This window comes from Apteryx mantelli, chromosome 32, assembly GCF_036417845.1.
Source record: "Apteryx mantelli isolate bAptMan1 chromosome 32, bAptMan1.hap1, whole genome shotgun sequence".
NCBI lineage: Eukaryota > Metazoa > Chordata > Aves > Apterygiformes > Apterygidae > Apteryx > Apteryx mantelli.
The window spans coordinates 311,122-332,536 of record NC_090009.1 but is presented as its reverse complement, the minus strand read 5'-3'; the positions used below and the strand labels follow the sequence as shown (position 1 = coordinate 332,536).

The following is a 21,415-nucleotide window of genomic DNA, read 5'->3' as shown; positions in this document are numbered from 1 at the left end:
GTTCTTTGCTTCTAAAGAGAGAAGGGAGCTTTTCTACGTGGCTGTCTGGACCGGGAAACTCCAGCGCTGCTGCTAGCAACAAGAGGAGACCGGATCGCGCCAGTGCTGATCGGTGGCAGGCAGGCCACGGGTCTGCCTCCACTCACTCACCCGCTGCGGTTTGTAGCCCTTCTCTGCTCTCCCTGCAAAGACGAGGCAGGCAGCAGCCAAAGCCGCTCCCCGGCAGCAATCGGCAAGGGGCTAAGCCCTATTTCCCAGCACGGCTCACGTCTCCTCCAGAACAGCCCTGCTCCCACCCCACGGCTCCCCGCGCCTCCCTCGCCCAGCACCCGGCACCCCACAGACCCCACATCTCACCTTCCTCCCCGCTCCGCACCCACCACCAGCCCAGCGCCCACCGACGGCCGGACAGCCCCTTACTTGAGCTCTTCTTCCGGACCACGAAGCCGGCAGCCACCACGATGGCAGTGAGGACAGCAGCCAGCCCCGCAGGGATGAGGAGGAGCAGGCTGTTCTTCGGCCCTGGAACCGAGCGGAGCCGTCAGCCGCGCTGGGGGCTCGGGGCTCAGGACCCCGGCTCTGCGGGCCCCCCGCCCACTCCAGCCCCGCACTCACCGCAGCGGCCCCTCGGCGCCGCCAAGGCCGCCAGCAGCAGCCCGAGGAGGGGCAGGGGCACCCGGCGCCCCGGGCCCATCTCGCCTGGCCCCAACCGCGCCGCCACCAGCCCCCGCGCCGCCGCCCAAGAGCTGCGGGGCGCCGGGAGCAGCGCGAAGGCGGAAAGAGGCAGCCAATGGCGGGGCGGGTTGCCTCTGTCGTCACCGGTCGCCAGGCGAATCCCGGCCGCCACGGTTGCGCCCGAGCCCGAGCCAGCCCGAGCCCGAAAGCGAAAGCGAAAGCGTCACGGCGCTGCCCGGGGCCTCCCCCGCCGCGACCGCGCAGGATGCGGCCGCGCTGAGCCGCCGGCAGCGGCAATTCCAAGCGGGCGGCGATGGCCGGGCAGGGAAGAGCGGCGGCGGCAGCAGCGGCAGCAGCGGCAGCAGCGGCAGCTTGGGGCGTGTTGCGCCAGCGTGGCCGCGGCAGCAGCGCTTGGGACAGCAACGCCCGTGTGAACGCAGCGTCCGTTCTGCCGGCAGCTCCCGCAGCAGGGCCGTCACCAGCACAGCGCACACCTGGCCCAAGGCAGGGCGAGCAGGTCAAACCTCCCGAGCCTCTTTCATTCTTTTTCCCTCCCATTTCCCCCACATTTGCTCCTGCGCAGTGCATGTTGATCCCTCCCTTTCCCCACCCTTGGTCCTTCCCCTAAACATCCCCTCATCAGTTCTGCACTTTCCCACAATCCCCTTAAAAGATCCCAGAGTAAGTTTGGCACAATCCCCCAACTTTCCTTGGCATTGTATTCCATAGCAAGAAAAGCCTCCCTCACCAGGGTAGTGTGGCTGATCGATCTAAGGCGCTGGATTAAGGCTCCAGTCTCTTTGGAGGGGTGTATTCACATCCCACCGCTGCCAGGTCTCTTTTAGGCCCTTGAGAGGCAGCTGGAGGCATGGAGTCGCTTCTTCTCTCTGTGCAGCGCTGGTCGATGCCACATCTGGAGTACAGTGCAAGGAAACCACATCTGGAGTAGAGGCTGTGTCCAGCTCTGGGCTGCCCAGCACACAAACCACAGACAGACTAGACTGGAGCAGTGATTTCACCAGGGACGGAGTAGAGAAAAGAGCCAGACTCTTCCTCTTCCCAGTGGCATCCAGTGCAAGGCTACGCCTCCCCCATGGGGCAGAAGCTGAAATCCAGGGAATTCCTCTGGAGGACGAGAAACAAGTTTTGCCCAACACGGAGGGAACCGTCCAAGCTGTGCCCATCGCTGTCCTTTACAGGACCTCAGGGTCGAGCTGGGATGGGGCAGATGGTCAGGGGAGTTGCGTTCTGCCCCCCTTTATTTATGGCAAGGTTGAAATAAGGGTGCAGCGGCTCTGAGAAGCTGCTGGTGAAAGCGAAGAGGTGGGACCTGTTGGTGAGGTTGTAAGAGACCTCACCTGCCTGAAAGTCGAGGAAAATTCCCACCCGCTTGGGTGCTGCGGTCACAAGCAGAGTGGTTGAGGGGGAAGCTGAGGCCTTGGAGATTCCCCCCCCCCCCCCCCCGCATTAGACACACAGCCCACTACCCATCCTTGGATGAGACTTCGACAGGTCCCTTCCTCCACACAGATTCCCTGCACATGCCCAGGGTCCTACTGTTCTGGCCCTGTACCTGCACCTCCCAGTAGTGTCTCCCGCCCACAAATTGCTCACGGCGCAGGACACAGGGGCAAACATCAAATCGCTTGGGGTTGTCAGGCAGATGTTGTCTTATGTCTCCATAAGCCAGGTGTTTCCTGTCCCTGGACAGTTGTCTACCTGAGCCAGTTTCACAGTAACCATCTCTTTTCTGGTCTTTCAGGACGTTGTTGTATGGTAGATACAGGGTATCTACTGCAAAGAAATAGCTGATACTTTTCCAAGCATTCCAAAGGAACATGAAAGCAAGATGTAAACTGCTTCCTAGCCACCAATGCTAGGAGGAAAAAAATCTATTTGACTAGGACAAGTCTTCTGCCTTCAAGCCTAGATCAGGTTGCTCAGTTCTGTGTCCCACCAAGATCTACATATCTCCAAAGACAGAGATCTCCCATGCCTCTGTCCCCATATTTGACCATCCTCAGGATGAAGGGGGTTATTTCCTCCCTTATATTTAACCAGAATTTCCCATCTCGCAAATTCTGCCTGTTGCCTTTCACCCTGTTGCTGGGTACCTCCAAAAGCCTGGCTCCGGCTGCTCTACAACCCCATTAGGCAGTGGCAGACAGCAATTCAATCCCACTTTGCTGTCTCCTCTCCGTGCTGGACAAAGCCCCACGAGCTCAGTGGCCGCTGCTGGGCTCGCTCCAGCCTGTCCCTGTCTGCCCATTAACCTCTCATGGGCAGACAGCTCATGTCATGAATATTTGATCATTAGAAAATGAAGTGAGAAAGAGGAGAGACTGGGCAGAACTGGACAGTGAGAGAGCAAGGGGCTAGTCTGCTAGTTGGCTACTTAAAGAAGTAATACTTGTGCTGATAGCATGGCTATAAGGAGACATTATCAACATGTAAGAATTAAGTAGAATGTTAAAGGTGATGGAGAACTGTTTGCCCTGTTGCCTGCCCTCGTTAGGGACCTCACAGTGCTGGGGGTGACATGTCCCCTGCTGTCTCCACTGTCCCTTCCCTGAGCAGGAGGGGCCCATACCCAACCCAGGCCAGTGCAGGGAGGCCTGTACCCACCCCAAAAGGTGTCAGAGGGTCCATATCCAGCCCCAAAGGTGCAGGGGGACCCGGAGCCACCCCAAAAGGTGCTGGACGGTCTGTATCCAGCCCAGCAGCAGGGGTGCCCACTCCAGCTCCCAAATCTTCTTCACTCCAGTAGCAAAACTCTTCCACAGCAAGGAAAGATTCCATGACAAAGAAAAGCACCTGGGAGTCCCCACTGCCTCGCCTCCACGTTCGTGTGCAAACCTTTATTGACCACAGTTCTGCTGAACACCAGCTTGGCAGGACACAGCGCGAGAGAAACAAGAGCCCAGACACCCTCCCCCCATTCAGCTCCAAACACGTGTCAAGGAAACCCAGGCACCTGGGGGACTCCAGGCACCTCGTGCCAGCAGAGTCCATCGAACTGCTGGTGCAAGGCCAGCGTGACGGAGGGGAGAGGAAGGTGGAGAGCCGGGGTAGAGCCTCTGCTCCGTCCTGGGCTCACGTGCACGGCCCCGAGAGGTGCCAGCGGGTGAGAGCAGGGTTTGGGCCCCAGCAAAGGCAGCACAGAGCAGGGGAGAGACCAGGACACCTGGGGGATTCAGCCAGGGCCTCTCACCCTCCTCACAGCCTCACAAACCTCCTTCCCTTCTCCAGCATGAGGAATGGAGCCCCAAAGAGCCCCTGTCCCCCTCAGCCACTGCCTGCTCCCTGGGTTTGGGCAGAGCTGTGCTGACCATCTGCTCCTGCAGAACCAAGGAGGGGAGCAGAAGGAGCATCTGGGGAAGGACGGGAGGCCTCTGAGGCTGGGGATGAGGTGGGGTGAGGTGCGTGTGTGGGGGGGGTGCTGTTGCTGGGGCCCAGCCACATTGCTCCTTTTTCCACAAAAAACCAAGGGAGGATCCACGCCTGAGCCAGTGAGGCTGACCGGAATGTGCATATCTCAGCCCCCTTATCAGCATTGACAAATGTCACCTGCCCTCCTGTGCAGTCCAGACACACCCAGATCCTCTTGGGGACTGGGTACAAGTACAAGGGAGTGGGAGGGGATGTGAGAGCCTCAAACTTTCCCTTCCGGTACTGCACAGCCCAGATCCCTTTGCGAGGGCTCAGCTCAATTGGTTCCTTCCTCCTCAAGGACTCCCTGGACACCCCCACAGCCCAGTGGGAATCAGCACCCACCTCCACCTCCACCTCCCAGCAGTGCCTCCCCACCGTGAACACCTCACGGCCCAGCACACAGAACAAAGAATCAAATCTCTTGTGGGAGTTCGGAAGGTCCTGCTGTGTCTCTCCCCATCTCACACCTCTGCAGTCCTCGGACAGGATGAGCTGGGGATGAGCTGTGTCTGGATCCAGGAAAACCTCCTCTGCAGGCACAAGAAGAGTCAGAGTGTCAGGGGCAGAGGCTCAGCCCTGGGCACGGTTTCCCCTCTCTGGGGAAGGGGCTGCCCCGCTGAGGTGGAGATGCGGCACCTCCTTCCACCAAGGAGAAACAAGGACTGGGGCCCTCAAGTTCATGGTGCAAGGTACAAGTTCTGCCCAGCCATGCACTGCCTGAGGACAGGGACTGCCCAGCACTGCCCCTGCACTGCCCAGAACCATTGCCCCCCACGCACACAAAGAAAAAGAGCATGATACCCCTGGGAGGAAAGAACGGGCAGAGGATTAAACAACAAAATGGCTTCACCTTTGTCTACAGGCAAAACAAGTCTTCTCCACGCTGCAAGGAAAGATGAGAGCCAGTTACAACACACAGCCTGTCGCCAAGCAAGGCCACACTGCAGACATCGGCAGGGGAGAGGGTCCAGCCCTGTTCTGGTCACCCAGGGGCGGCCACAGTTCCCTGCACATCACACTGCAGTTTCCCTAGGGCCCAGCCACTGCACTGCTGCAGAGGACAGGCAAAGAGGGAAAGGGCTGAGCACCCAGAGCCTGGGCAAAGGCTCAGCTCTGTGCCCAGAGCTCATTGCACAGGGAGACTCACCCAGTTCTGCAGCTTGTTCTCCTGGAAAAACACCAAAAGCAACATGTGATCAGAGCAGGGTCTTCTCCTGCCATGGCTGCTCCCTCAGAACAGGAGAGAGCTCAGGTGTGGGTGCTGTGCACTAAAATCCCTTCTGTGTTGAGGGCTGGCTAATGTGAAAAGAGTGCGTGCTCCTGCAGAAGGCCTCCGTACCAGCCTGCCTCCTCCCAGACCCTCAGCAGCAGCCAGCAAAACCAGCTCAAGGGCTTCCCAGACACTCCTGAGTTCCTCCTCACTCAGGACAGAGCTTTGGGGGCTCATTTAAAAGACTGAGACCTTGCTTGGAAAGCTCTGAACTTGGTACAACTGTCAGGAGAAGCTAGCTCTATTCAGGAGGGAACAGATTTTTGCAGGGGTTTTACAAGTAAAACCAGGAAAGAGACTCACTCAGCTCCATGGTCTTTGCCTCTGAAAAGCAAGAGAAAATGAAGAGTCATCAGCAGAGGAGCTTCCCATCCCCAAGATACGACCCCAGGAGAAGGCATCGCTGGGGAGGGCTGTGCTCCCCTCATTTTATTTCTCTCCCCCACACCCAAGGAACAGCTAATGCACAGACACTCCCAGAACATGTCCTGGGACCAGCCTACTGCAGCCCCTGTGCTCCATGGGCACACACAATCCCCCATCTCAGCCAGGCCTTCTTTTCACCCAAATCATTGCTTCAGACAACACACAAAAAGCATCAAAACACTGTCCATCCCAAACACACAACACTGTGGAAAGGTTTCAGAAGTGGAAATGCAGAAAGACGACTCACCCAGATCTCTGGACTGTTCCCCTACAAAGAAAAGCAGAAGGAGGAGGAGATTAGAAGGGGACCTGCCTTTGGCAGCACAAGCAACTCGGGAAGGGGCAGGCCCTGCTCTCTGCGTTCTTCCCCCCTTTCCCTTCCCGGACCCAGGCAACGGGCAATGCACAGACATTCGCAGGCCACTAAGCCCTCACACTCTTCAAGCTCTCAGGCAATAACCAAAACCAACAAGCGAGTGTCCATCCCAGGCACACAGCTCTAGAAAGCTTTTTGAACTGGCTGTGGAGGAAGAAGACTCCCTCAGCTCTCTGCACTCTTTCTCGGAAAAGCAAAGGAAAAGAAAAAGGCCATGCACTACAGAGCTTCCCATTCCTGATGGACAACCGCAGGAGAAGGCATCCCTGCGGATGGCTGTGCTCCTCTCATTTTATTTCTCTCCCCGAGACCCAGGGAACAGCTAATGCACAGACACTCCCAGAACATGCCCTGGGACCAGCCTACTGCACCCCTCTGCTCCATGGGCACACACAATCCCCCACCTCAGCCAGGCCTTCTTGTAACCCAAATCATTGCTTCAGACAACACGCAAAAAGCATCAAGCCAGTATCCATCCCAAGGACACAACACTGTGGAAAGGTTTTAGAAGTGGAAATGGTGAAAGACGACTCACCCAGATCTCTGGACTGTTGCTCTACAAAGAAAAGCAGAAGGAAGAGGAGATTAGAAGGGGACCTGCCTTTGGCAGCACAAGCAACTCTGGAAGGGGCAGGCCCTGCTCTCTGCGGTCTTCCCCCCTTTTCCTTCCCGTACCCAGGGAACAGGCAATGCACAAACACTTGCAGGCCACTAAGCCCTCGCACTCTTCAAGCTCTCAGGCAATAACCAAAACGAACAAGCCAGTGTCCATCCCAGGAGCACAGCTCTAGAAAGCTTTTTGAACTGGATCTGGAGGAAGAAAACTCCCTCATCTCTCTGCATTCTTTCTCGGAAAAGCAAAGGAAAAGGAAGAGGCCATGCGCCACAGAGCTTCCCATCCCCGACGGACAACAGCAGGAGAAGGCATCCCTGCGGATGGCTGTGCTCCCCTCATTTTATTTCTCTCCCCCACACCCAGAGAACAGCTCGTGCACAGACACTCCCAGAACATGGCCTGAGCCCGGCCTACTGCACCCCTGTGCTCCATGGGCACACATAACCCCCCACCTCAGCCAGGCCTTCTTGTAACCCAAATCATTGCTTCAGACAACACGCAAAAAGCATCAAGCCAGTCTCCATCCCAACGACACAACACTCTGGAAAGCTTTCAGTAGTGGAAATGCAGAAAGACAACTCACCCAGATCTCTGGACTGTTTCTCTACAAAGAAAAGCAGAAGGAAGAGGAGATTAGGAGGGGACCTGCCTTTGGAAGCACAAGCAACTCTGGAAGGGGCAGGCCCTGCTCTCTGCGTTCTTTCCCCCTTTTCCTTCCCGGACCCAGGCAACGGGCAATGCACAGACACGCGCAGGCCACTAAGCCCACGCACTCTTCAGGCTCTCCCTACTTATTCCACAGCAGCAGCTCACAGCTGTGCAGGATCAGACTTAGCCTCTTTCCTTCACAATCAATACACAGAAACGGAACAAGCCCAGTCACCCTCCTTTCTTGGACAGCTGTATACAAAGATGAATTCAAGTGAGTGGGGTGTATTTGCAAGGTTTGTGCATCAATAGCAGCATAAGAGCTGCTCACGGCACCCTGGCCAAGTGCTTTCCCAGCCTGCACACCAACACACAACATCTCCCCTGCCGTGTCAGCCTGCTGGCAAACTCAGCTGGGACGCTGCTAGAGCAGCTCTCAGCACAAGGGGCATTTTCCCACAACTCCTGGCCCAAAGCCGTGCTCCCTCTCCTCCCGCTTTGTCCCCCTGCCTTCTGCCAGGAGCCCAAGTCAGGTTCTCAGCACGCTGAAGGCATGCTGCAAACACAGCCGTGATGCCCACAGGGGGGAGCTCCCTTTGCACCTTAGCAGAGGTGGGTCAGGGCCTCCAACTCCGTCGCGGCCTCACCCCTCCACTCTTCACCCCTCCAAACAACATCCCTTTCCATCTAGATGGTTCCTCCCTTGACCCATCAGGATTTTACCTGTCTTCTTAAACAGACGAACACTGAAGAGAATTAAACCAGGTATCAGCACTAACAGAGCCACCAGCATCACTGCCAGAGCCACCTTCCAGGGATGGGCATCATGGAAGAAGGGAGCTAAGAAAGCAAAAGGAAAGGCTCGTTTTACACTTCAAGGCCTGAGGAAAACCCCATGTTTCCCACATGACTGAAAAGAAAAAAGAAAGAAAAAAGAAAACCCAAATACAGCAAAGTGCAGCTGGGTGCAGCTGTGCTCCAGGGCACAGGAGGGCTCCAGCTGTTCCCATGGGGGTCCCTCTCCACTGAGCTCCTCTCTCTCTCTCACCACTCAGCACCACCGCTGCCATTCATCTCCCCTCCACACAGCTCCTAAGGGGACGTTCTCCCCCCACTCCCCAACTGACACTGCAGGGAACTCACCTGATATGTGCAGAGACGACTCCTTCTCTTGGCCAAGGCGGCTGTTCCTCACCACACACGACAAGTCCCCGTCTGCCTCCCCCGTCACACTCAGGCTGTGTTGTATTTCAAACAGGCCCCGCTCATCGCGGGAATGTCTCTGAGAGACCGAGGACAGACGCTGCCCCCCAGGATCCTTCCACAGCACCTCAGGCTCCGGGAACCAGCCGGACGAGCGACACACCACCTCGATCCCTCCGCCCTGGTAACCCTCCAGTGAGACGAGTGGGGAAGAGCCTATGGCTGGGATGAAAAGGAGGTATCCTGGGTTGAGCACCGAGAGCATCCAGGCCAAAGGGGAAGTACTTTCCTATGCTCTGTGTAGATACCATCCACATCCCTGTCCAGCCAAGTCCGGAAGGGACTGCGGGACCAGGCATTCACACACCCAGGGCGCTACGCACACAAGAACCACCCGCCGTTGCATCAGCGCCTTCAGGTCCCTGCACAAAGTGCCAACAGCCCTAAAGCTCCTGTCATCCTCCACAGCAGAGGAAGACTGGGCTCATGAGCTGTCAGCATCCCAAGGCCCTCTCTGAGCACCCACACTTGTTTAGTTAACCCCAGACATTTCCTGGCAACAAGTCAGGTCTTCTATTGCACAAAAAGCAAACCCAAAACAAAGATCCCAGCTAGCTGGACCTGCAAAGAGCTCTCCTCCCAACTCCAGCCATGAAATTTGGTTCAATCCTCTGTGCAGGTCACAAGTCAGGCTCTGTGCCAAAGCAGCTGCTCAGCAGCCTCTCTCAAGCTTCAGCCTGTGTCCAGTGCCTCACAACACCATGAAAAAGACACCCAGAGACACAGCAGATTCCAGCAATACAATCCCATCCACGTAACACCCACCCAGGCCACCAACGACCCTGCTCATGCAAGATGGGTGCTCCCGCATGGGCATGGGTTCAGATGCTGAAAGGAAGAGCCCTCTTGGCCTCCTCCTGGTTCAAAGGCTCTTCTCTTTCACCCATAGAGCACCAACTCCCTCGATGCATTGGCAATTCCTCCATTCCCTGGGGGAGCATTTGCATACCCCTTTCAGTAAGCTGTACTTGTTGGCCTTGTCCAAAACTACCAGCATGGAAATGCAGCTAAGGTGGAAATGGCAGCTGAGCCACCAACACACCTGCCACTTGCAGTTCCACTGTAACTTCTGCATAACCAGCAGCACCTTCAACAGTGCAGACGTACATTCCATCATCAGAGGGTCTGACACTGACAATTCGCAAGTCCAGGCTTCCTCTGCTGAGGCCATCATGAGACAACTCTGTCCTCCCTTGATATTCTCTCATCTGTTCCACATACAGGTCCTCTCCATCCTCGTAATGATGCACTGTTTCCAAGTTGTGGTGCCGCATCCACCTGACAGCCATGCTCTGAGCATTCAAGCTGGGGGAGAGCTGACAGGGCAGCACAATGTCCTGCCCCACGGTGGCAGTGACAGGGTGGCCTGGTCCCACCACCTTCAGCTGCGCTGTGAAATGGACAAGGACACAGAGGAAAAGCAGACAGACACTGAGCTTTTGCAGACGTGACTTGAATGCTCTGCATGAAAGGGGGATGAGTTTTGTGCAAGTGGCTGGGTGCGGGCATTGTAGCATCAGAAGGGAAAAGCAAAGACACTAGAGAAACTCAGGGAGGGAGTGGGAGGACGTGAAGGAGAAGGAGGTTTCCTGGAAAGATCCTCCCGCCCCCCTCCGGAGTTGGCATCAGCCTGGAAAGGGCTTCCACCTCCTGCTGATCGTGTTCACAGAGTGGGACCTCTCCATAACCATACAGTTCAAGAAGGTCTTAAAGAGGAGGACTGAAAATCTAGCCCAGCCAATGCATAGCCTCCACAGAAGAACAAGAGGGAAAATGGAACCGCAACCAGGGCTGTGCTCCAGGCTCACATCTCCTCCCTCACACCTCCTCCCCTCTCCCAGCTGACACAGGTGCCTGGGCACAGTGACGCACATCTGGCAGACACAGCTGGGCAACACCCATGTCAGCCCTGCACCACCCGACACGGGCCACGGCATTCCTACCTGATCCCAGATGGAGAACATGGAGAGTCACAAGATAACGCAGGACGCCCCGCAGATGGTTGGTGAGGCTGGAGCAGCCAGAGCCCAAGAGAAACTGCATCTCCCCTGAGGCTCTACCTGGAGAAGATGGAGGGGAAAGGAAAAATGAGGGGAACGGAGGGGCAGCTGGGGCCAAGGGACAGCACTTCTCCAGGACACAGACTCCAGAAATCCCACCAAATCCCCACCACGAACACGCAGCCAACACAAACTCCTCACTTCACAAAGTGGCAGCAGGCAGCAAAGGGGGTGAGTCAGGCTGAGCAGGGAGCAAGATGAGGCTTGCATGGAGGGAAGGGGGCAACGTCATGGCTTGCATTTCTGCCTGCGGAGGAGAGTAGCAGAGCCCAGAGCTGCAGTCGTGGACCGGGAGCCTCCCTGCAACAGTCTCACACAGGTGGTGTCGCAGGGGACAGCAACCCAGGAGCTGTCCTGGGCAGAGGAAGGTGCCCGGGCTGCCCAGGGCCTCACAGAGCCCACCATGCCCTCCGGGCCACCACCCAGCTCACCCCTCCCCACAGCCCAGGCTCTTGCTGGCCCTGCCTCCTCCACATGCTCCGCTTCCTCCCTTACTCTCACACTTCCTTCCACAGTCAAAGTCTCCCTTCCTTCTCCGGACCCCAGCACAACGCCCACCCCACACACACCACTCCTTTCCCCCACCAGAAACGGCAGCGTGGGCAGGGCCATTGCAGCTCGTGACCAAGGAGGAAACAGTTCTTCAAGGTCAACATGGAACTGCACTCGGCTACCTGGCAAGATCCCCGGGTGCAGGCGAGCTCTGCAGCCCCACACACTGCCCCACACTCCCTCACCAGCCTCCCCCAGGGGCAGGCGGATGCCGCAGAACTGAGCCAGTGCCCAGCCCCACCACCCAGGCCGCGGGCAAGAGCAAAGGACGGGGGCACTCAAAGCCAGGAGGAGGGATCGCAGGGCAGGAGCAGCCTTTCCAAAACTGCACCACCCAAACCCCTGTTCTTTGCTTCTAAAGAGAGAAGGGAGCTTTTCTACGTGGCCGTCTGGACCGGGAAACTCCAGCGCTGCTGCTAGCAACAAGAGGAGACCGGATCGTGCCAGTGCTGCTCGACGGCAGGCGGGCCACGGGCCTGCCTCCACTCACTCACCCGCTGAGGGTTTGTAGCCCTTCTCTGCTCTCCCTGCAAAGACGAGGCAGGCAGCAGCCAAAGCCGCTCCCCGGCAGCAATCGGCAAGGGGCTAAGCCGCAGTTCCCAGCACGGCTCACGTCTCCTCCAGAACAGCCCTGCTCCCACCCCAGGGCTCCCCGCGCCTCCCTCGCCCAGCACCTGGCACCCCACACACCCCGCGTCTCACCTTCCTCCCCGCTCCGCACCCACCACAAGCCCAGCACCCACCGACTGACGGACGGCCCCTCACTTGAGCTGTTCTTCTGGACCACGAAGCCGGCAGCCGCCACGATGGCAGTGAGGACAGCAGCCAGCACCGCAGGGATGAGGAGGAGCAGGCTGTTCTTCGGCTCCGGAACCGAGCGGAGCCGTCAGCCGCGCTGGGGGCTCGGGGCTCAGGACCCCGGCTCTGCGGGCCCCCCGCCCGCTCCAGCCCCGCACTCACCGCAGCGGCCCCTCGGCGCCGCCAAGGCCGCCAGCAGCAGCCCGAGGAGGGGCAGGGACCCGGAGCCCCGGGCCCGTCTCGCCTGGCCCCAGCCGCGACGCCACCAGCCCCCGCGCCGCCGCCCAAGAGCTGCGGGGCGCCGAGAGCAGCGCGAAGGCGGAAAGAGGCAGCCAATGGCGGGGCGGGTTGCCTCTGTCGTCACCGGTCGCCAGGCGAATCCCGGCCGCCACGGTTGCGCCCGAGCGGAAGCGAGAGCGAGCCCGAAAGCGAAAGCGAAAGCGGCACGGCGCTGCCCGGGGCCTCCCCCGCCGCGGCCGCGCAGGATGAGGCCGCGCTGAGCCGCCGGCAGCGGCAATTCCAAGCGGGCGGCGATGGCCGGGCAGGGAAGAGCGGCGGCGGCAGCGGCGGCAGCAGCAGCAGCAGCAGCAGCAGCAGCAGCAGCTTGGGGCATGTTGCTCCAAGGTGGCCGCGGTAGCAGCGCATGGGACAGCGGCACCCGTGTCAACGCAGCGTCCGTTCTGCCGGCAACTCCCACAGCAGGGCCGTCACCAGCACAGCGCACACCCGGCCCAAGGCAGGGCGAGCAGCTCAAGCCTCCCGAGCCTCTTTCATCCCATTTCCTCCACGTTTGCTCCTGCGCAGTGCATGTTCATCCCTCCCTTTCCCCACCTTTGGTCCTTCCCCTAAACATCCCCTTATCAGTTCTGCACTTTCCCACAATCCCCTTTAATTATCCCAGAGTAAATTTGGCGCAATCCCCCAACCTTCCTTGGCGCTGTATTCCATAGCGAGGAAAGCCTCCCTCACCAGAGTAGTATGGCTGAGTGCTCTAAGGTGCTGGATTGAGGCTCCAGTCTCTTTGGAGGGGTGGCTTCGAATACCCCTGCTGCTCGGTCCCTTTTAGGCCCTTGAGAGGCACCTGGAGGGATGGAGTCGCTTCTTCTCTCTGTGCAGTGCTGGTCGATGCCACATCTAGAGTATAGGGCGAGGAGACCGCATCTGGAGTAGCTGCCCAGCGCACGAACCACAGACAGACTGGACTGGAGCAGTGATTTCACCAGGGACGGAGTAGAGAAAGAATCAGACTCTTCCTCTTCCCAGTGGCATCCAGTGCAAGGCTACGCCTCTCCCACAGGGCAGAAGCTGAAATCCAGGGAATTCCTCTGGAGGATGAGAAACAAGTTTTGCCCAACACGGAGGGAACCGTCCAAGCTGTGTCCATCGCTGTCCTTGACCAGACCTCAGGGTCAAGCTGGGACAGGGCAGATGGTCAGGGGAGTTGCGTTCTGCCCCCCCTTTATTGATGGCAAGGTTGAAATAAGGGAGCAGTGGATCCGAGAAACTGCTGGTGAAAGCAAAGAGGTGGGACCTGTCGGTGAGGTTGTAAAACGAGACCTCACCTGCCTCATAGTCGAGGAAAATTCCCACCCGCTTGGGTGCTGTGGTCACAAGCAGAGTGGTTGAGGAGGAAGCTGAGGCCTTGGAGATTCCCCCCTGCCCCCAATTAGGCACACAGCCCACTACCCATCCTTGGATGAGACTTCGATAGGTCCCTTCCTCCACACAGATTCCCTGCACATGCCCAGGGTCCTACTGTTCTGGCCCTGTACCTGCACCTCCCAGTAGTGTCTCCTGCCCGCAAATTGCTCACGGCCCAGGACACAGGCACAAACATCAAATCGCTTGGGGTTGTCTTACATCTCCATAACCCAGGTGTTTCCTGTCCCTGGACAGTTGTCTACCTGAGCCAGTTTCACAGTAGCCATCTCTTTTCTGGTCTTTCAGGACGTTGTTGTATGGTAGATACAGGGTATCTACTGCAAAGAAACAGCTGATACTTTTCCAAGCATCCCAAAGGAGCATGAAATCAAGATATAAACTGCTTCCTAGCCACCAACGCCAGGAGGAAAAAAATCTATTTGTCTAGGACAAGTCTTTTGCCTTCAAGCCCAGATCAGGTTACTCAGTTCTGTGTCCCACCAAGATCTAAATATCTCCAAAGACAGAGATCTCCCATGCCTCTGTCCCCATGTTTGACCATCCTCAGGATGAAGGGGGGGAGTTTCCTCCCTTATATTTAATCAGAATTTCCCATCTTGCAAATTCTGCCTGTTGCCTTTCACCCTGTTGCTGGGTACCTCCAAAAGCCTGGCTCCGGCTGCTCTACAACCCCATTAGGCAGTGGCAGACAGCGATTCAATCCCCCTTTGCTGTCTCCTCTCCATGCTGGACAAAGCCACCACCCTCAGCCTCTGCCCATCCATCCGGACCTCCAGCCCCACCAGCTTGGTGGCCACTGCTGGGCTCGCTCCAGCCTGTCCCTTCCTGCCCATTAACCTCTCATGGGCAGACAGCTCATGTAATGAATATTTGATCATTAGAAAATGAAGTGAGAAAGAAGAGAGACTGGGCAGAACTGGACAGTGAGAGAGCAAGGGGCTAGTCTGCTAGTTGGCTACTTAAAGAAGTAATACTTGTGCTGATAGCATGGCTATAAGGAGACGTTATCAACATGTAAGAATTAAGTAGAATGTTAAAGGTGATGGAGAACTGTTTGCCCTGTCACCTGCCCTCGTTAGGGACCTCACAGTGCTGGGGGTGACATGTCCCCTGCTCTATCCACTGTCCGTTCCCAGAGCAGGAGGGGCCCATACCCAACCCAGGCCAGTGCAGGGAGGCCTGTACCCACCCCAAAAGGTGTCAGAGGGTCCATATCCAGCCCCAAAGGTGCAGGGGGACCCGGAGCCACCCCAAAAGGTGCTGGACGGTCTGTATCCAGCCCAGCAGCAGGGGTGCCCACTCCAGCTCCCAAATCTTCTTCACTCCAGTTGCAAAACTCTTCCACAGCAAGGAAAGATTCCAGGACAAAGAAAAGCACCTGGCAGCCCCCACTGCCTCACCTCCACGTTCGTGTGCAAACCTTTATTGACCACAGTTCTGCTGAACAGCAGCTTGGCGGACACAGCGCAAGAGAAACAAGAGCCCAGACACCCTCCCCCCATTCACCTCCAAGCACATGTCAAGGAAACCCAGGCACCTGGGGGACTCCGGGCACCTCGTGCCAGCAGAGTCCATGGAACTGCTGGTGCAAGGCCAGTGTGAGGGAGGGGAGAGGAAGGTGGAGAGCCGGGGCAGAGCCTCTGCTCCTTCCTGGGCTCACACGCACGGCCCCGAGAGGTGCCCATTGGCGAGAGCAGGGTTTGTGCCCCAGCAAAGGCAGCACAGGGCAGGGGAGAGGCCAGGACACCTGGAGGATTCAGGCAGGGCCTCTCACCCTCCTCACAGCCTCCCAAACCTCCTTCCCTTCTCCAGGACGAGGAATGGAGACCCAAAGAGCCCCTGTCCCCCTCAGTCACTGCCTGCTCCCTGGGTTTGGGCAGAGCTGAGCTGACCATCTGCTCCTGCAGGAGCAAGGAGGGGAGCAGAAGGAGCATCTGGGGAAGGACGGGAGGCCTCTGAGGCTGGGGATGAGGTGGGGTGAGGTGTGTGTGTGGGGGGGGTGCTGTTCCTGGGGCCCAGCCACACCGATCCTTTTTCCACACAAAACCAAGGGCGGATCATCTCCCAGAACAATGAGGCTGACCGGAACCTGTAGATCTCGGCCCAGTTATCAGCACTGACAAATGTCACGTGCCCTCCTGTGCAGTCCAGACACACCCAGATCCTCTTGGGGACTGGGGACAAGGACAAGGGGGTGGGAGGGGATGTGAGAGCCTCAAACTTTCCTTTCCGGTACTGCACAGCCCAGATCCCTTCCTCAGGGCTCGGCTCAATCGGTCCCTTCGTCCTCAAGGACTCCATGGCCACCCCCACAGCCCAGTGGGAATCAGCACCCACCTCCCCCTCCACCTCCCACCAGTGCCTCCCCTTAATGAACCCCTCACGGCCCAGCACACAGAACGAAGAATCAAATCTCTCGTGAGAGTTCGGAAGGTCCTGCTGTGTCTCTCCCCATCTCACGCTTCTGCAGTCCTCAGACAGGACGAGCTGGGGATGAGCTGTGTCTGGATCCAGGGAAACCTCCTCTGCAGGCACAAGAAGAGTCAGAGTGTCAGGGGCAGAGCCTCAGCCCTGGGCAGAGTTTCCCCTCTTTGGGGAAGGATTTGCCCCACTGAGGTGGAGACGCAGCACCTCCTTCCACCAAGGAGAAACAAGGACTGGGGCCCTCAAGTTCATGGTGCAAGGTACAAGTTCTGCCCAGCCATGCACTGCCCGAGGACAGGGACTGCCCAGCACTGCCCCTGCACTGCCCAGAACCATTGCCCCCCAGGCACACAAAGAAAAAGAGCGTGATACCCCTGGGAGGAAAGAACAGGCAGAGGATTAAACAACAAAATGGATTTACCTTTCTCTATAGGCAAAATGAGTCTTCTCCACACTGCAAAGAAAGACGCGAGGCGGTTACAACACACAGCCTGTCCCCAGGCAGGGACACACTGTGGACATGGGCAGGGGAGAGGGTCCAGCCCTGTTCTGGTCACCCAGCAGTGGCCACAGTTCCCTGCACATCACACTGGGGTTTCCCCAGGGCCCAGCCACTGCACTGCTGCAGAGGACGGGCAAAGAGGGAAAGGGATGAGCACCCGGAGCCTGGGCAAGGGCTCGGCTCTGTGCCCAGAGCTCACAGGGAGGGGAGACTCATCCAGTTCGGCAGCTTGTTCTCCTGGAAAAACACCAAAAGCAACATGTGATCAGAGCAGGGTCTTCTCCTGCCATGGCTGCTCCCTCAGAACAGGAGAGAGCTCAGGTGTGGGTGCTGTGCACTAAAATCCCTTCTGTTTTGAGGGCTGGCTAATGTGAAAAGAGTGCGTGCTCCTGCAGAAGGCCTCCGTACCAGCCTGCCTCCTCCCAGACCCTCAGCAGCAGCCAGCAAAACCAGCTCAAGGGCTTCCCAGACACTCCTGAGTTCCTCCTCACTCAGGACAGAGCTTTGGGGGCTCCGTCTGACAGATTGAGACCTTGCTTGGAAAGCACTGAACTTGGGACAACCATCAGGAGAAGCTACCTCTATTCAGGAGGGAAGAGATTTTTGCAGGGGTTTTACAAGTGGAACCAGGAAAAAGAGACTCACTCAGCTCCGTGGTCTTTGCCTCTGAAAAGCAAAAGAGAATGAAGAGTCATCAGCAGAGGAGCTTCCCATCCCCAAGATACGACCCCAGGAGAAGGCATTGCTGGGGATGGTTCTGACCCCCTGAGGATTTTGCCTCTCTCCCCCATACCCAGGAATGGGCAACGCACAGACACTCCCAGGGCAGCCCTGATCCCAGCCTGCTGCATCCCCATGCTGGGGAAATGGAAAACCCTCAGGCTCAACCTGAGCTTCCCATCCCCGAGGGACAACCACAGGAGAAGGCATCCCTGGGGATGGCTGTGCTCCCCTCCTTTTATTTCTCTCCTCCAGACCCAGGGAACAGCTCATGCACAGACACTCCCACAACATGCCCTGGGACCAGCCTACTGCACACCTGTGCTCCATGGGCGCACACAACCCCCTGGCTCAACCAGGGCTTGTTTTCAACTAAATCATTTCTTCAGACAGGATGCAAAAACCATCAAGCCAGTCTCCACCCAAAGGACACAACACTATGGAAAGGTTTCAGAAGTGGAAATGCAGAAAGACGACTCACCCAGAACTCTGGACTGTTCCTCTACAAAGAAAAGCAGAAGGAAGAGGAGATTAGCAGGGGACCTGCCTTTGGCAGCACAAGCAACTCTGGAAGGGGCAGGCCCTGCTCTCTGCATTCTTCCCCCCTTTCCCTTCCCGGACCCAGGGAACAGGCAATGCACAGACATGTGCAGGCCACTAAGCCCTCGCACTCTTCAAGCTCTCCCTACTTATTCCACAGCAGCAGATCACAACTGTGCAGGATCAGACTTAGCCTCTTTCCTTCACAATCAATACACAGAAGCAGAACAAACCCAGTCACCCTCCTTTCTTGGACAAATGTATATGAAGATGAATTCAAGTGAGTGTGGTGTATTTGCAAGGTTTGCGCATCAATAGCAGCATAAGAGCCGCTCACGGCACCTTGGCCACGTGCTTTCCCAGCCTGCACACCAACACGCAACATCTCCCCTGCCGTGTCAGCCTGCTGGCAAACTCAGCTGGGACGCTGCTAGAGCAGCTCTCAGCACAAGGGGCATTTTCCCACAGCTCCTGCCCCAAAGCTGTGCTCCCTCTCCTCCCGCTTTGTCCCCCTGCCTTCTGCCGGGAGCCCAAGTCGGGGTCTCAGCACGCTGAAGGCATGCTGCAAACACAGCCATGATGCCCACAGGGGCGAGCTCCCTTTGCACCTTAGCAGAGGTGGGTCAGGGCCTACAGCTCCGTCGTGGCCTCACCCCTCTGCTCTTCACCCCTCCAAACAACATCCCTTTCCATCTAGATGGTTCCTCCCTTGACCCATCAGGATTTTACCTGTCTTCTTAAACAGATGAACACTGAAGAGAATTAAACCAAGTATCAGCACTAACAGAGCCACCAGCATCACTGCCAGAGCCACCTTCCAGGGATGGGCATCATGGAAAAAGGGAGCTAAGAAAGCAAAAGGAAAGGCTCGTTTTACACTTCAAGGCCTGAGGAAAACCCCATGTTTCCCACATGACTGAAAAGAAAAAAGAAAGAAAAAAGAAAACCCAAATACAGAAAAGCACAGCTGGGTGCAGCTGTGCTCCAGGGCAGAGGAGGGCTCCAGCTGTTCCCACGGGGTCCCTCTCCATTGACCTCCTCTCTCTCTCTCTCTCTCTCACCACTCAGCACCACCGCTGCCATTCATCTCCCCTCCACACAGCTCCGAAGGGGACGTTCTCCCCCTGCTCCCCGAGTGACACTGCAGGGAACTCACCTGATATGTGCAGAGATGACTCCTTCTCTTGGCCAAGGCGGCTGTTCCTCACCACACACGACAAGTCCCCGTCTGCCTCCCCCATCACACTCAGCCTGTGCTGGATTTCAAACAGGCCCTGCTCGTTGCGGGAACGTCTCTGAGAGACCGAGGGCAGACGCTGCCCCCCAGGATCCTTCCACAGCACCTCAGGCTCCGGGAACCAGCCGGACGATCGACACACCACCTCAATCCCTCCGCCCTGGTAACCCTCCAGTGAGACGAGCGGGGAAGAGCCTATGGCTGAGATGAAAAGGAGGTATCCTGGGTTGAGCACTGAGAGCATCTGGTTCAAAGGGGAAGTACTTTCCTATGCTCTGTGTAGACACCATCCACATCCCCGTCCAGCCAAGTCCGAAAGGGGCTGCGGGACCAGGCATTCACACACCCAGGGCGCTACGCACACAAGAACCACCCGCCGTTGCATCAGCACCTTCAGGTCCCTGCACAAAGTGCCAGCAGCCCTAAAGCTCCAGTCATCCTCCACAGCAGAGGAAGACCGGGCTCATGAGCTGTCAGCGTCCCAAGGCCCTCTCTGAGCACCCACACTTGTTTAATTAACCCCGGACATTTCCTGGCAATGAGTCAGGTCTCCCATTGCACAAAAAGCAAACCCAAAACAAAGATCCCAGATAGCTGGACCTAGAAAGAGCTCTCCTCCCAACTCCAGCCATGAAATGTGGTTCAATCCTCTGCGCAGGTCACAAGTCAGGCTCTGTGCCAAAGCACCTGCTCAGCAGCCTCTCTCAAGCTTCAGCCTGTGTCCAGTGCCTCACAACACCATAAAAAGACACCCGGAGACACAGCAGATTCCAGCAATACAATCCCATCCATGCAACCACCCACACAGGCCTCCAATGACCCTGCTCATGCAAGACAGGTGCTCCCTCATGGGCATGGGTTCAGATGCTCAAGGGAAGAGCCCTCTTGGCCTCCTCCTCTTTCAAAGGCTTTTCTCTTTCACCCATAGAGCACCCATTCCCTCGATGCATTGGCAAGTCCCCCATTCCCTGGGGGAGCATTTTCCTACCCCTTTGAGTAAGCTGTACTTAGTGGCCTTGTCCAAAACTACCATCATGGAAATGCAGCTAAGGTGGAAATGGCAGCTGAGCCACCAACACACCTGCCACTTCCAGTTCCACTGTAGCTTCTGCATAGCCAGCAGCACCTTCAACAGTGCAGACGTACGTTCCATCATCGGAGGGTCTGACACTGGCAATTAGCAAGTCCAGGCTTCCCCTGATGAGGCCATCATGGGACAACTCTGTCCTCCCTTCATATTCTCTCATCTGTTCCACAAACAGGTCCTCTCCATCCCGGTAATGATGAACTGTTTCAGAGATGGGGTGCCGGATCCACCTGACAGCCATGCTCTGAGCATTCAAGCTGGGGGAGAGCTGACAGGGCAGCACAATGCTCTGCCCCACAGTGGCAGTGAGAGGGTGGCCTGGTCCCACCACCTTCAGCTGCGCTGTGAAATGGAGAAAGACACAGAGGAAAACCAGACACTGAGCTCTTGCGTACGTGACTTGAATGCTCTGCATGAAAGGAGGATGAGTTTTGTGCGAGTGGTTGGGTGGGGGCATTGTAGCATCAGAAGGGAAAAGCAAAGACACTAGAGAAACTCGAGGAGGGAGTGGGAGGACGTGAAGGAGAAGGAGGTTTCCTGGAAAGATCCTCCACCCCCTCTGGAGTTGGCATCAGCCTGGAAAGGGCTTCCACCTCCTCCTGATCATGTTCAGAGCGGGAACTCTCCATAAACATATAGTTCAAGAAGGTCTTAAAGAAGAGGACTGAAAATGTAGCCCAGCCAATACATAGCCTCCACAGAAGAACAAGAGGGAAAATGGAACCACAACCAGGGCTGTGCTCCAGGCTCACATCTCCTCCCTCCCACCTCCTCCCCTCTCCCAATTGCCACAGGTGCCTGGGCACAGCGACGCACATCTGGCAGACACAGCTGGGCAACACCCATGTCAGCCCTGCACCACCCGACACGGGCCACGACATTCCTACCTGATCCCAGATGGAGAACATGGAGAGTCACAAGATAACGCAGGATGCCCCGCAGATGGTTGGTGAGGCTGGAGCAGCCAGAGCCCAAGAGAAACTGCATCTCCCCTGAGGCTCTACCTGGAGAAGACGGAGGGGAAAGGAAAAATGAGAGGAACGGAGGGATAGCTGGGGCCAAGGGACAGCACTTCTCCAGGACACAGACACTCCAGAAATCCCACCAAATCCCCACCACGAACACAC

General features: G+C 57.2%; 4 protein-coding genes across 21 annotated transcripts in view; 1 reads left to right on the top strand and 3 right to left on the bottom strand.

Annotated features, from left to right (window-relative positions):
• LOC106490780 (zinc finger protein 850-like) overlaps positions 1–21,415 on the bottom strand; it is a 214,217-nt gene that overhangs the window by 16,993 nt on the left and 175,809 nt on the right.
• LOC136994708 (zinc finger protein 208-like) overlaps positions 1–21,415 on the top strand; it is a 206,892-nt gene that overhangs the window by 23,802 nt on the left and 161,675 nt on the right.
• The window catches only part of LOC106489074 (butyrophilin subfamily 1 member A1-like), a 64,064-nt gene that overhangs the window by 7,687 nt on the left and 34,962 nt on the right, over positions 1–21,415 (bottom strand). For 6 of the 14 annotated variants that reach the window (XM_067313723.1, XM_067313727.1, XM_067313726.1 and 3 more), the window contains 4 exons: positions 17,906–17,926; positions 7,379–7,399; positions 6,715–6,735; positions 6,051–6,071 (listed from right to left, as the gene is read on the bottom strand). In XM_067313723.1, coding sequence (XP_067169824.1) covers positions 6,051–6,071; positions 6,715–6,735; positions 7,379–7,399; positions 17,906–17,926 — 84 coding nt within the window. Of the gene's footprint in view, positions 1–357; positions 523–615; positions 787–6,050; positions 6,072–6,714; positions 6,736–7,378; positions 7,400–17,905; positions 17,927–18,693; positions 18,811–19,120; positions 19,403–20,282; positions 20,631–21,175; positions 21,293–21,415 lie in introns of those variants that run through there. The other 8 variants (XM_067313729.1, XM_067313735.1, XM_067313725.1 and 5 more) reach the window with 6 other exon arrangements.
• On the bottom strand, positions 8,875–12,272 carry LOC136994748 (butyrophilin-like protein 2). Of its 5 annotated transcripts, none has more exons than XM_067313875.1 (4): positions 12,062–12,272; positions 10,908–11,013; positions 10,650–10,766; positions 8,875–10,096 (listed from the first exon to the last, which is right to left on the bottom strand). In XM_067313875.1, exons 3-4 carry the CDS (start codon positions 10,747–10,749, stop codon positions 9,714–9,716), a joined length of 483 nt encoding a protein of 160 aa, XP_067169976.1. In that variant the 5' UTR covers positions 10,750–10,766; positions 10,908–11,013; positions 12,062–12,272; the 3' UTR covers positions 8,875–9,713. The 5 variants fall into 5 exon arrangements, with proteins under 5 accessions (XP_067169976.1, XP_067169977.1, XP_067169974.1 ...); XM_067313876.1 differs by having other exon boundaries at positions 12,084–12,272; XM_067313873.1 differs by lacking the exon at positions 10,908–11,013 and having other exon boundaries at positions 12,021–12,272.

Coding starts and splice junctions, on each gene's coding strand:
- LOC136994748 (XM_067313873.1), bottom strand. CDS start 10,749: ATGCAGTTTCTCTTGGGCTCTGGCTGCTCCAGCCTCACCAACCATCTG. Junction 10,097..10,649: donor TGTTCTCCATCTGGGATCAG/GTAGGAATGCCG, acceptor TCCATTTCACAG/CGCAGCTGAAGGTGGTGGGA.